Source organism: Labrus bergylta, chromosome 17, assembly GCF_963930695.1.
Source record: "Labrus bergylta chromosome 17, fLabBer1.1, whole genome shotgun sequence".
NCBI lineage: Eukaryota > Metazoa > Chordata > Actinopteri > Labriformes > Labridae > Labrus > Labrus bergylta.
Window position 1 is genome coordinate 1,532,447 of NC_089211.1, and position 14,959 is coordinate 1,547,405.

The 14,959-nt window shown below is 39.6% G+C and overlaps 1 protein-coding gene across 2 annotated transcripts; it reads right to left on the reverse strand.

The window, feature by feature from the left end:
• Positions 1-872: 872 nt before the first annotated feature.
• atp8b5b (ATPase phospholipid transporting 8B5b) lies at positions 873-14,728 on the reverse strand. Of its 2 annotated transcripts, none has more exons than XM_020630576.3 (28): positions 14,528-14,728; positions 13,021-13,104; positions 12,746-12,804; positions 12,498-12,611; positions 12,164-12,262; positions 11,974-12,035; positions 11,736-11,808; positions 11,470-11,540; positions 11,267-11,349; positions 10,966-11,124; positions 9,933-10,021; positions 9,534-9,727; positions 9,246-9,454; positions 9,110-9,153; positions 8,869-9,034; positions 7,496-7,684; positions 7,059-7,174; positions 6,783-6,947; positions 6,326-6,437; positions 6,020-6,125; positions 5,475-5,625; positions 4,974-5,157; positions 4,652-4,875; positions 4,319-4,402; positions 3,916-4,161; positions 3,531-3,669; positions 3,307-3,437; positions 873-2,321 (listed from the first exon to the last, which is right to left on the reverse strand). In XM_020630576.3, the coding sequence occupies exons 2-28, from the start codon at positions 13,073-13,075 to the stop codon at positions 2,034-2,036; spliced, it is 3,612 nt and encodes a 1,203-aa protein (XP_020486232.2). In that variant the 5' UTR covers positions 13,076-13,104; positions 14,528-14,728; the 3' UTR covers positions 873-2,033. The 2 variants fall into 2 exon arrangements, with proteins under 2 accessions (XP_020486232.2, XP_020486231.2); XM_020630575.3 differs by having other exon boundaries at positions 14,424-14,728.
• Positions 14,729-14,959: the final 231 nt, after the last annotated feature.

Consider the following 14,959-nt stretch of genomic DNA (forward strand, 5'->3'; position numbering starts at 1 on the left):
GCGATCTCATATAATAACAAAGCTTAGATATTTGTTATTTTGTATATCTCAGTATATCTGTCTATATTGTATATCTCTATATTTGTATATCTGTAAAAAGCTGTATGGAACTTGAACCTGAAAGTGTCCAGATGTGCTCCATGTGTCATTATAATCTCTGGTATCATCTTATGTTAGACAAGAAGCTGAATCCTAAATGGCTCCCAATGGAATAGCCAGCAGCATGTGAATGTGTATACATTTGATAACTTAATACTGATTAACACTTTGAATAGAATCCTCAGCCTTCATTTTATGAATGAGTGAATGTGACATGTCGTCTAAAACGGTAAATGGTCTTGAGCTTGTATAGAGCCTTTCAAGTGTGTTTTTACACCGCAGGTCACACCCAACCATTCACACACTGATGGTAGAGGTTGCTATGTAATGTGTCCATCAGAAGTAACTAATCCCATTCATACACATTCATACGCAGCTGACGAAGCAGCGGGAGCAATTCAGGGTTAAGTGTCTTGCCCAAGGACACATTGGACATGTTGCTGCTGGGGATCAAACCCCTAACCTTCCGGTTGAGAGATGGCCGACTCTACCAACTGAGCCACAGCCGCCCCTACACGGTTCAAATACGCAAAGAGCAATTTGATTGGTGAGGCAGAAAAAGACCAGAAAAACACTATTTAAGTACCAGTCCATTTACAAAATGTGAGCTAAATGGTCTCATAAAATAGATAACATAGATAACATAAAATTGTTAACAGAATATGTTAACACTTAAATACATTTTTGAATACTTCTTCTGTACCTCTGTCACTTCCATTCCTCATTTTTTACATGTACCTTGATGTCATTATAAAAATGGCCACATAAAATACTCAAGTTGTTTGTTTTATTCACAGATTTTTAATGTGGACACTTAACAACATAATAAAATGAAATCTCTCTTTAGCTAACTATGCTGTAGGACTGAACAAACTGGATCTGAGAGTAATGTGTTGGTCCATGCAAAGTTCCTCGTTTGACACTTCAAACCACCATTCTGCACAAACACAGAGGCAACACTGACCCCTGGCTGTACTGCTGAGACACTGAGACTAACTGGTACAAATGGATGAAGCTCTGCCTCTTTTCATGAAGTAGTAAACTTAGTTTCAACAAAGAAGGACAATAAACTGAAAGTAGGTTCATTGTAGATTTCAGATGAAAGCGAAATCACCTTTTTAAGGTGTCACTCTCTTTCTCAGAACGACACCCTGAGGATTGACAATCACTCAAGGAAAACAAATAAAAATAAAAGTCATTATATTCATCATGATGTTACAGGCACTTTGGTCTTCTAATATAGTTTCTCTTGAAACAGCATCCTTTACATTTTTAACTTAACATTTAAGAAAATTGATAGTTCACAAACAATGCGGTAAAAACCTTGTGTGCATCAAACAAAGAAAATCAGTTTGTAGTTTCAGGTATTACATGTTTTAGGCCCTTAAACTGCATCAAGTATTTCTGTCTATTTGCATGTTACACCTTCACAGAATGTTCTTTTTTGACAAAGCTTGAATAGTACACCAGTCTTTACTTGCTTATTTGTGAGCAGAGGCTGTTTGTGTGTGTGTTGAAGGTCTTGCACACTGGAGTCAGCTGGTGTACTAAATGTCTATATTGTAAAAAAAACAACAACACTTAAATCTCTCTGCAGCTCTATCCCAGGTTGTACAATTTTGACTTCATGCATTAGTGTAAAGTTGGACTGAAATGAATGGAAAAGTGTGATTTGGTACTTTTTAGACTACTAAGAATACAGTGAACATTGCCAGTATCAACCTAAAAGATAGAAAATGAGCAGGTTGGTCTCTTTAGGGTGAATGTATGGTGTAGTTAAACATTTTCACAGAGAGGTAAACCTTCATCCTTTCAAATAAAAAAAAGATACAATATTCAATCACAGTAAACTTGACCCCGTGCATCCCCTTAATGATGTGAGCTGGACTCCAATATAAATCCTCGTTATGCTGCTCCCAGGCTTGATACAGTGTTTAGTCCCAGCGTACCTCTTGTGAAGGACTCCGAGGCTCCTCCCCCTCCTCTGCGATGGTGCGGTAATGTTGTGGCTGATTTTGTGCCATGGAAGAGTCTGTCTGGGTGAGAAAGGTCGGTCGAGGCCTCAGCGGCAGTCTCAGCAGGAACTTCCGAGATGTCACCAGGTCGCCGTAGCCCTGTGTGTGTGAGAAGGCGTAGCCAGACCGACGGGTGCTTATACGCCTGACAGGTCGGCGGCGAGGTGCAGGAGCTGGCAGTGGCTCCTTTCGCACCTTGTATCTCACCTGGAAGAAGGAGACAGGGACAAGACTGCGCTGTTATCTTCCTCATATATGTGCCATTTCTTATTCAGGACGTTCTGTTGTATTATTTCACATTGATCTTAATCTGTAGTCATTATTTATTTGATGAACTTCATTACATCCCTTTCTAACATTTACCATGCTAGCTTTCTCTTTTTATTACACATCAAGGGACCTGCTGTAGCTCCTTCAACTACACAACAGACAAATGACAATATTTAAAAAGTTGTTATATCCTGTATATGGTAGAAAGTAGAAATAGATTCAAATTAGTAGGCAGCTATAACGTTTGTATGCAACGTTTCTTATAACAAGAAGTTGATTTTGTACATTTACAACAAAGTGTGAGTGTCTGCTTTACAACTGATGCAAAGCATTAGCAGATAACCTTATTTCTATTGTTGTACCAACAGATTTTAGCTCAATCTTTGCTAATCATCTAATGTTTTTGTCTTGTTAGGTTGACCTTAAAGGCAGGGTTGGTCATTTTTTTCAGATTAGCCTTTTTAGGATTTTGGTTGAAATTGTCTTTAGGTCCTGACAGTAATTAATAATTCATGTGCTCCGACATAGAAACTCAGAAAATCTTTCATCTGAATCAGTTGTAAGTCTGTAAAAACTTTGACCAATGTCTGCTATGAGGTACCAATCTGATGAACCAATCAGACGCCTCCCTGTCTCCCTGCTCGTTCTCTACCCCATGCATGCACGAGCCCACACTCAAAGCATGAGCTGAGGTCCGCTTCTGGACCAATGGCGCTCGTGCATGTAAGTGAGGGGGCGTGGCTTTAGAGGGAGCACAGAGGGGAGGGGGTGCAGACGGAGCACTGAGGGAATGCTACTTTCAAAATCATGCTAGTTTTCATAAATGACCAACCCTGCCTTTAAAACTGGTGTACCTTGATAAGTATAAAATTCAGGAAAACATAATGTTTGGTTCTAGACTCTGTGTCTTGTGTTATCTCACCTTGTCGTTAGCTGTCGGCCGGAGCTGAATAAGAATAAACCGGAAAGCCACCACAGGCAGAATACAGAGGAGGGAAGTCAGAAATATGGTCAGCCACACATTAGGCTGGTTCAGAGAGTTCCTCGCTGTACCTGCAGTTTTAAAAAAAAAACAATCACTTAGTATACAACGTATAGTTTGTCATTGGGGATTTAAGTGACTCTACAAAGGGGGAAAGAACTTACCAATAAAGGGGAAAATAAAGGTGAAGATGAGGAACATGCCATTGCTGTTTATGGTGAATGTGATGGCAAAGTAAGCAGCAAGACTTCCCCATACAAAGAACTGGTTTACTGCTGTCCAGTAATGGGTGTCAAGGCACAGCTGAAAAGGTCATTTTGAGTTAAAAAAAGAACATGTTTTGTAATCTGGTAGACATATTTATTCATCATGGGCGTTGCAAGATATTTGGTGGCTAATTTTAGTGAACCTTTAAAGATCTTACTTCCATATGAGAATGTCTGGTTTTGGCTAACCCAGTTTAAGTCAAGGCTCTGTATTACAGTGAAACAGAAATCTGCAAATGACACGTTCTGTGATGCTTCGGGTGACAGGATGTTCATTACTCACCTGTAGCATCACTACAACCAGCAGACAGGTCTGAGCCAATAAAGCGAAGGATTGATAGTCAGCGATGTCCTTGCCGTCATCTCGGACGGTGTCTTGCATGGCGGCCCACGGGATAAAGAAGAGGATGAGGGAGCTGTAGCAGCTGTGCATCATGCAGCGCACAAAGGCTTTCTTGCTGAAGTACAGGTTCAACTGGCCTGGAGTGTAGAGCTGAGGGTACTGGAAGCTCCAGCGGTCGTTCACATCCTACAGAAGGAGAGGACGATAGAGAGAGATGAGTAGGCCTAGAGGAGATAGACGCCACAGTAACAACTGCTGATAATTACACTTTTAATGGTCATACATTTTGAGTTTGAGTGTCTGAGCCATTCAGACTAATGATGTATTTAACTTGAATATATACCTGGTCGAAGAGGCTCATGCCAAGGACAGGAAGAGCTGTGTAAACCAGGTTGTAAAAGGTGATGAACCACTCGTCATACACAGTCTATAACCAAGAGAAAAACATAAATATGAAACACAAAAATGCAATGCTCAAAACATCTTTCATTTTTGTTCTGTGGGTGGAGAAGTGCCTTTTTTGACTCTAAATTTCATGTTTATGTATATGTTATAAATAAGGAACATCTGGGAGGTTTCCAGTACAACAGGTGTGAGAAATGGAAAAATTCTCATTTGAGTCTCATGGTTTGGACTTTTCATTGAATGTAATGTATGAATTGTGAATGTTTCTCACCTGTGCAGAGAAGCCGCAGAAGAAGGCATACCAGAAATGCACAAAGGTGAAGGTGAAGTTCTTGTAAAAGAAGTAACGTAGGAACTTGCACATGCGTAGGTAGGACCAGCGACCGTGAACCAGCAGGAGGCGCTGAAGGTAACGAAACTGGGCAAAGGAGTAGTCACTGGAGAGAACTGCCTGCATGCCCTCCTGACCGCTGATGCCCACACCGATATGAGCAGCTGAAGGATGGACCGACATCATCATTTTAACCTGCTGTTTGGTTTTAATGCAAATACAACTATTTGTTCCTTGTAGTGTCTGGGTTTAATGTGTTTACCCTTGATCATGCTGACATCGTTAGCCCCATCGCCGATAGCCAGAGTGATCGCCTGCTTGTACTTCTTGACCAGCTGAACCACCTGGGCTTTCTGCAGAGGGGTGACCCTGCAGCAAATGACTGTCTGACACATACAAGCAGTCCTAAGGAGCTCCAGCTGCAAGTTATTCTCCAGAGCAAAGGCCTGAGGACAAAAAGGTAAGAAGGGATTACAGTACAACGTTAGTAAGGTGATTTGAAAACTCCCCTTAAAACTTCCTGGTCCCATATTTTAATAAGACAACAAAAAGAACATCCTCTCTTCACTGTGAGAGTGTAGTATCATTTAAAATTGATCCAATGGTAGTTACCGTAATGTAACTACCGCCTGTAAATATGAATGTGTATAGTTTGCATGAAGAAAAGGCCTCCAGTGTCCAGTAAGAGGACATAGAGAAAGAAAAGGAAAACATTTTCTATTGACCTAGCAGCTACAGGAAGTAATGCCTGAATAAGCCTTACCAGACTGTGTCCATTTATAATTAGAGCATATTCTCCATCCACCTTCTCATCCTGCACATTCTCAGTCTTTTTAAGCCAAAACAGGCCTGCACGGGACTTTATCACTGATGGCTCATCTGCAGATTCAGGACACATTTTTCTTCTTGCGTTTCTGAAAGCAGGAGGACATGAGGAAGCTTGTATGAGTTTTGCATATGTTTTTTTTTTAAACTATATCATATATTCTTTAAGCTGTTTCATAAGCTGTTGTACATGTCTCCATGTCAAGCTTGTTAGCTGACTGAGTTTGAAGGCCAGTAGTGATTTGTAGCCAGCTTTATTGATGTCTTTGTAGCTTTAGATCATATTTGCAGCGGTCATGCACATTTAACGCTAATCTTCTCTAGATAGCTCAATAATTATAAGATACATTATGTAGAAATCACCAGAGGTACGTCTTTTTAAAATGCAACTGTGTGATGTTAAAATGTTTATTTAAAGTTTCTCAATGTTGTAAAATGATGTCATCTCAATGATCAGCAGTTGTTTGTTTGCGTCTGACTTACTGTAGCTCCTCTTTGACTTCCTCAGCTGTATTTGCTGACACAATGAAAATCTCCTTCATTTCCTCTCTTAGCATGTTGCACGAGTAGCCAATATTCTCCGCTGTCTCTGTTAAAAACATTCACATTTACAGTCACATTGATGCAATAGCAATGTTGGACATGCAAAACATTCATTCTCTCACTCTGCATACACAGAACTTTGTAAACATGACATCCTGACACAATGAGAGTACACAATAATATATTTCATCTACTTCTGTATAACTTCTCCCATATGAAGTGTGTAATATGGACGAGAACACTCACCCTGTTTATCCCCAGTCAACACCCAGATTTTGATGTCAGCTTTAGCGAGTTGCTCTATGGTCTGTGGCACGCCATCCTGCAGCTTATCCTCCACAGCTGTAGCTCCCAAGAGCTAGAAATCACAGAGCATATTGTGATTATGATGAAAGATTATATTCTACTGTTTACATTTTGAGTTCTGAAAATGTTAGACTACTTTTGTCAGTATTTTCTTGAAAGTTAAAATCACCTTCAACCCAACACAGGCTAGACTAACATCTGCATAACAAATCTAATACGGAGCGTTATCTTTTCATGGTGTCTTGCAATTACACATTCAATGTGTTAGGATATACAGAAAATGTTATACTTCTTCAAATACACTGGTACCTTTACTATCAACCAAGAAGCTAACCAGCCAGTTGTTGAGTCAATCATTTTCTGACAATGTGTTTAAGTGTTCAGTCGGTAGTCTAACCATTAGATCTTTCTCTATCTCTTCATAAAGTTCATCTAGTTTCTCCTCTCGGTCCTCCATGGCAGTGCTGGCCTCGTGGTGTCGCTGCTTCCACTCCTCCATAAAGCTCTGATCCAAGTCCTTGTAGGCCAGAGCCAGCGTACGGAGGCCGTCACCTGCATACTCCTGTTTTAGTTTGGCAGAGCAAAGAAGTTAACTACAAACAAAACCCTTATTTCTAAATGTACACTTACTTTCTTTCAACATACACATTACAATAACCCAACCTGGACTCACATTGAGGTGTCTGATGGTTACTTCCTTCAGTTTGTTACAAGAGGGGTGCAGCCTTTCGAAGATGATGGTGTCTGCTCCTTTGCAGAAAAGAGTCAGCTTCCCTTCAGGGCTTCTCACTGAAGATCATGATTGAAGTCATTAGAGGAAGCAAAGTCAGGAGATTAAACAGACTTGTCCTTTTAATGTTAATTGCATAAATTAGAATAAACATCTTTGAAAGAATAACATGAATTTGGTCATTTTCAGAATTTACCAAAAAAAGTAATTCCCAAATAGATGAACAATAGTGAGGATTAAAATGTTCTAGTCAATGTATTGAGAGTGACAGATTCAGTATCTAAAGGACGTGTTGATTGTTTTTATCTACACAGACTCAAACATTATCTGTTGTCTGATTGAAAATAAGAGAAAAACGAAACATGTTGCCACTTCTTTACCTATCACTGACATTCTCTTGCGGACATTATTGAAGTCAAGAACAGCCAGAAGTTCATAGGTCACTTGTTTGCCCATCTCCCAGGCCGTGATGGTCTCCGGTGTGCGTGAGCGGAACACAAACCCAAAGTTTCTTGCTGCGGTCACCAGAGCGCCCTCGTCCGGGGACTGAGCTTGATAGTAGAGCTCACCTACCACAAAACAAGAGAAGGCATGAGGGGTGAGAATGAAAATGTTAAACATGTGAAAATCTCCACAGAGGGGTGCTTAGCATTGTGTGTTTTTTTCTTTAATTAAAGGGGACATATTATGAAAAAATCCACTTGTACAGTGTTTTTGAACATTTATTTGGGTAACCTGAGTGTCTACTGACTTACAAAATGTGAAATAAACCCATCCAGTCCTTTGTTTGTGATCTGCATAAGTCTTACAACACAGAGAAAAATGCTCTGTTTCAAATTTCCTCAACTTGTGACATCACAGTGGGATTCTGGTAAAAAAATAAATAACTCCCCTTCCCTGATATCTCCACCCATGGACTCCACCCCCAGACTAGAATAAAACTTCTGTGCAGGTCAGCCATTTTTATTCTCACTACAGAGGAGTGATGTCTACGGGGAAAACTCGGGGGGGGGGGGGGGGGGGGGACACACACACACCAAAACGGAGCGTTCTAAGAGAGCTGGTTTATACAGGGTCACAAACCTCCTCTGGTGCTTGATTCATGTTATATTCTGACCAAAGCACAGCACAGATGTTTCATTTAGACCACAGGGGACTGTTTGAAAAGGTGGAGGAAGGGGGATAATATGTCCTCTTCAAATCATACATATTGTGGATTCAATACTGCCTGAAGACACAATTAGCTTTTGAATTTCAGCTCATCCTGTAGCTACAAAATAGTCATATGAAAAGGGAAAACGACTTAGAGAATAAAGGCGATAAATTAGTATTATTCTGTACTTATAAGATCTCACATAATAGGATAGGATAGGATAAGATAGGATAGTACTTTATTGATCCCCAGAGGGGAAATTCTGGCGTTACAGCAGCACAGACAAGAAAGCTCAAATACACATTAAACAGAATAGATAAGATAAATAAAAATAAAAAATAAAAACAGGGGGTATATACAGCACAAAAATGAATGTTGAAGTTAACTGGGGGGAATTGAGAATTGAGACAGTATTTGAAGAGAATGACAAGATAATGACAAGATAAAGTGACAAGTGATGATTAAAGTGACTTGGTATGATAATAATCTTACAAACTAATGTAACGACCAAAAAGAACTTAAGTAATGTCATTCTTTTGATTTAAAACATTTTAACCCTGTGACAAGCAGTCACAAAGATGTCCATTAGGGGTCGCTCACCCTCTTTCTTTTCCTCGGGCATGACCGTGTGGCACAGAGCCAGCAAGCGGAAGAAAGCCTGAGCCTCCAGGTTTCCCTCTCTTATGGTCTCTACCAGACTGTGGTCATGAAAGATGAACTTTGGATCAGCCAGCTGGTTCCACGAGAAGTCCACTTTCTCTGTCTTCTGCAAGAAAGAAAAAAGAAGAGTCAGACTGATTCATTTATTTACACACAGTAAGTACGAGAACTCTTCTCCTACCTCGTTTATTTCTACCCGTTGTCCAGAGAAGTCAAACAGCTCCCCTGAGTGAAAAAGAAAAGTCTGACTTAATAATTTATCCCATGCTGTTGTGTCTATTCAACGCTTTAGTTTTAATATAAGGAGGGCTTCTAACCATACGCTTTTCCATTGATGGAGCACTTGTTAAAAGTCATGATGTTCTGTGTCAGGGTGCCCGTCTTATCACTGAAGATGTATTTGATCTGGCCCAGCTCCTCATTGAGGGTGGTGGTCCTGGCCTGGGCAGGAGTGTCACTTTTGGGGTAATACATCTTCCTGTCCCAGTCTATGTAGAAGCTGTTCCCCAGGCGGATGATCTCCACACTAATACACAGACACATAATGTTCACTTTAACTCTAAACTTCATGTTAACTTTTGTTGCCTTTCTGTGCTGGAACATACCTGACATAGAGAGAAATTGGCACAACGGTGTTGAGGACGATCACGTAGGACCAGAAGGTGAGGAAGGATGTGAGGGGAGCATTGACCCCGGGTTCACGAGGAAGGAAGACCGTGAACACTGATCCCTCCCTCGTCTCCCAGATCGCATTGCCAATGGTCAAAATGCTGCACATAGACGCCAGGAAACCAAATATCTGACGACAAAAAAATAGCATTTTAAAACATTGCATTAAAGAAATGGAGCAATATAAAAAAAAAAGCTATCTGAATTTAAAATAAATGATTTTATGAAAGTGAGGAAAAATCATGTTCAGTTGATTGAGTGATATACAGGGATGGCTTTAAAGTTAAACATGTTTGCACACATAATTTGTGTGCGTGCATGGATGTCAAACTCACACACAACACCAGCACATTCATTAAGTGGTCGATACTCGTCCGCTTGAATACCGTCTTCCCACTGTTCTGCATCAACTTGGTGTCAGGACCTGGAAATATAACCTCTTGTTAAAATCAATTGTAGTAATCATAAAGATAGAGGCAGGGTTTCCCCACCTGCAGGGGGTGATTGAAGGTAAATATGCAGATCCTGTGCAGATTGAAAAAAAGCAATCACTAAACAGCACCTTATTGTTTTCATCAGTATGTATAGGATATGTAATTCCCTGTTGTAGTTGTTTGGTCTGGCACATACATTCTTATCAGTCAGAGGTCTAGAGTTTCTGCTAGAATAAAAAATGTCATCTGTTGGTTTTTATGTTCTATCAACATGAAAAAGGTTAAATATAAGTAACTTTAAAGAGGATTCATTTCTGGAATTTTCAGGCCCCAATGCTGTTCAGCCAGCGAGTACATGTTTCAACAGCAGCAGAGATATGCGACATCTGCCCTTGGATCCATGAAAGAAAAGGTCATAAATTGTGGTCTGATTTGATGATGGGTGATATATCCTGATCTGACCGGTGAGATTTGTGCCCACATCTGCTTGTTCCATCACATTACCCCAGATAGATTGGGGATGTAGCACCTATGACTGGTGCTACCAGACCTTTGTTGACTGGTGTAGGAAAAACTATATTATTTCTTTTGCCTTTACAGTGGCAACCAGCAGGTCACAAAAATTAGACATATTAAAAAAAAATGTGAAGCCTACACAAACTTAGCCCAATGAACACCCAAGGGACAATTTGGCCAAATAAGAGCCTTCTTCACAAATATAATCAAAACACCTGATGAAAGATTATCTTCTAGAAAGATTGTCCTTTAATCACACAAGTTGAGTTCCAATCAGAGACCTTTAGATTCAATGTCACGGCTTTTCTAAGAATTTGTAGACTTGTGTTGGTTTCTCTAGTAATTCACTGTTGATATGGTTGGATCTTTAAGTGCCTCATTTCTGGCAAAAATGAAGCTAAAGCTGCTGAGAGTTTACCTCCGAAGATAACCAGGCCAAAGCACCACTCTGTGTTCCTCAGAGTACATCCTCTGAGCAGCACCTTGTCGTTGTCCAAAGCGTACGTTTGACCATTTACAGTCAGGACTCCTTTGAACTTGTCCAGACGGTTGTTGGGAGGCTCACAATGCACTTCACCTGAGAGAGACAGAGGCATGCACACTAACAGTTAAGATGGGGGTCATATGGAAAGTTACAACTTGTGATCTTTTCTTTCCTTGCTTTTCTTGCTTTTCTTGCTTCAAATCTCTTGTCTTTGTTTTTTCTTTCAGCTTCTCACCATGAAAGCCAGCCAGTGCATCAATGTTATCCCCCAGCTCTCCTGTAACAGTCAGGGCCTGTTTCACCTTCAGATTGGTTTCACTGGGGGAGATCAAGATGACATAAACAGTATGTAACTGAAGGGAAATCAAACAGTGTGAGACACCAGCCTTCAGCTATGTATGTACACACAAATGAACACACACAGTTCTGCACACTCACCCATCCAATTCAGCTGTTTCTACATAGACAAGATTGAGAGGCTCACTGCTGGACAGCAACAGAAGATCTGCCTAGAAGTTAAAGCAGCAATTAGAGCACAGAAAACAAACTGAGAGTAGTGATATTATCTTAACAACCACCTATAGAAACAAAATCTTGGAGTCATTGTGATATGTTATTACTTAAAACACTTAAATGCAACAGTGCACATGCAGTTTAAAAAAATAAATCACTTCTAATGTTGATCATAAGTGTGCCATACTTACTGTGACAAACTGATTGTTCTCCAGTTTGATTATGTCTCCAACCTGAACATCCATCCATTTTTCCTTTTTTAGTCTGACAAAAAAAAATATAAGCAGAAAACACAACATGACATCACAATAACAAACAACATGATGATTTAAAGCTCAGAAATGTGTCTCAGCTGCACATTACGTGTGTAGTTTTATCATGTATAATGAACAAATATATAATGTGATATTTTCATTTTAAATAACTCACACTCCATCGATCAGGACATTAACGGTGCGGTTGTTCACTTGTTTGTCACTTTTATGCCTGTTCTAAACAGATGATGAAAAAGGAAAACAATGCTGGTCAGATTAGATGACTGATCGTGGGATTCTACTTCGATTAATGAACAAAGCACTTCAGCGTCAGGCTCATAATTTATCATGATAATCAAGCTTACTATGTCATCGCTGGCGTCTTTCACTGCCGTCATAGTCAACACCAAGAGAAGAGGGACGGCCGTGGTGAACCAGGAGAGAGAGGAGACTTGAGGGATTAGCTGTCGAAAAACACACACACACACACACACACACACACACACACACACACACACACACACACACACTCACACACACACACACACACACACACACACACACACACACACACACACACACACACACACACACACACAATTCATACTGATCATTGCTGTGTGTCTGCTGGATCAAACTAAATTCTTCAATGAATATAACATGGATAATAGCAAAAACATTCTGCTACTTAAAGTGTACCTGGAGGACCATGAGGAACAGGAAGTAGGCGTTGGCGAGCCTCCTGAACTGCTCAAACAAGTTGAGAGGCAGGAAGGTGAAAATGTTGTATTTAGAGGTCTTGATGGCATTGTTCTAAGAGAAAATAGAATGTTAAACAGGCAATAATATGATGCAACATGATTGAAAACTACATTTAAAAAAAGTGATATTATCCATTCACCAATTTATTTTTCGCATACACAGAAAGTTTTTGTGTCTACACTTACGACATAGTGGAAAGACAAGTTGAAATGTCTGTCATTAGCTCGCAAACGTCTCTCCTCCTCTGTGAACAAAAAGGGCAGGGATGGAGGTATTGCAGCAGCATTTAGGCTACAGTAAAGGTTCCTATCATCAACAACATGCAGAATGTGTTTGTGCTGTTAGTCAAGTGAATGCGTGTGATGAAGCAAGAACAAGAACAACTCTTTTTTTTTAAATATGAAAAGACGTAAAGTGATTTAACAACTTTTAAAAAAGTTAAGTGTGCTTCATAGCTCACCTCTTTTTTCCTCTTTCCCAAACAGTTGTCCAAAAAATGATGCTACAGACCCCATCTTTAGCTCAGTTCCTTCATATTGTACACCTGCAGGAAGAGCATGTGTAAATATACAAAGAGCCATTTCTTTGTAGTCAGACCTCATCGAGAAGGGGAAACTTCGTGAGAGGGAACTAGCATGTTTATGGTACATCATGTTTGTGTTTAAATCGACACCGTTAATATGAAGGTATAAAGACAGGAAAGGAGTTGATGAGTTATTCAGAGCAGTGATTTACAGAAAACAATGAACATCTGAAGAAATACATTCATGAAGAAAAGATGTACTGTTCAGAAGGGAGATATCTTTAAGCATCGAGGAGCTCAAGAACATGTGACAAAAAGTCCTGTCAATTAATATGAATGATAAAGATGACACAGAGAGGACTTCATGCTGCAGAACATCACTTTACTTTCTACAGTCTCTACAAACTAATTTAAAACATCTGAAACAAAAGCATGTACCCACAGGTATAATTATGATATATATATATATATATATATATATATATATATATATATACATATATATATATATATATATATATATATACATATATATATATATATATATATATATATATGTATATAGTTTTTTTAGTCAAGAAAAGTTTATGTTTTAGTCAACAAAAGTTGTGCAAATAAAAACTATAAATCTGGCTTATTTGACAGCTGTCAATCAAAAACGACATTTGCTTCTGATTTGGCATAACAGCCAAAAATATAAAACATTTGTGTGGATATTTTATGCAAATCAGCAGGTGCCATAGCATGTCAGTAACAAAAAAAAAACAATTCAAAGTTTTCTCTGTGCTAATATCAGGTAACATCCTTTATTCTTTATCAGTGCTGCAGAGCTGTAAAGGCATCAGGCCGCTCCCTTCTCAACCCTTTGTACCTGAGAAAGATCCTTGGCAGATAATATACAAACACTAAGATTAAGATAGTAATAAGACCATGAATACAAGACACTGACTACACAGCAGAAAATCTATTTGTCCCCTCAAACTTATGTTTTTCATGCCACTTAGTCAAGCTCATGTTAACCAAATGTAAAACCGGAGGATGATCAAACACACATAGTGAACTTCAACAGTGCTACTGAACAATAATGGATTTGGTTTAATGTAGATTAAACATAAGCTTTCTCCACATCCAAAAGAAACCATAATGTTTTTACTCACTATGTTGTTCTATTACTGTCCCACATCTATGAAATCATGTGAAATGAAAATGACTGAGCCGCTAGGCCTTGACTTTGAGTAGTAATAAAGAGTTCAAAATATGAGCCTCCTTTAGGATCCTCTTCCACAAAATTGCTATTTTCTAAACGTTTGAAAGTGATTGAAAGTCAGTAACATACATACCTCAAACAAAAAAATTGGATTCTTGTGCCTTAAAGTCCAGCTTCCACGTACACACCGGACCACAGGGCCATACACAAAAGAGGGAAAGTAATTATATTCCTTACTTAGTTTCCGCCTCAGATAAAGTAAACAGTCCCTCGTTTGAGTTTCTCTAAAAGTCCTGGCACCAAAGAGAGGGGTTGAACTGGGCCCTCCAGGTGAAGTGGTGTTGTGGTGAGAGAAGCACCAACAGTGGAGGTTTCAGGTCCATACAGGAAGAGCTGGGCTCAGCTTTGCACCTCACAGTCCAGGGCCTGAACAAACAGAGAAGTGATCTTTGGACCTGGATGGTGAGGCAGGCAGGAGTGGAGGGGCAGTAAAACAACAGTACAGGTAAATGGCTCCAGCCAATCAGAGGCCACATAACACACCCTGTGATGGCTGGACAAGCTTCCACTAACAACGTCTTTCTCATATTTTCAATATCAGCTCCTTTAGTCCAATAATCATGAAGTGTAAGAAAAGCAACACATTTGTTTTAATCCTCAAGGACAAAT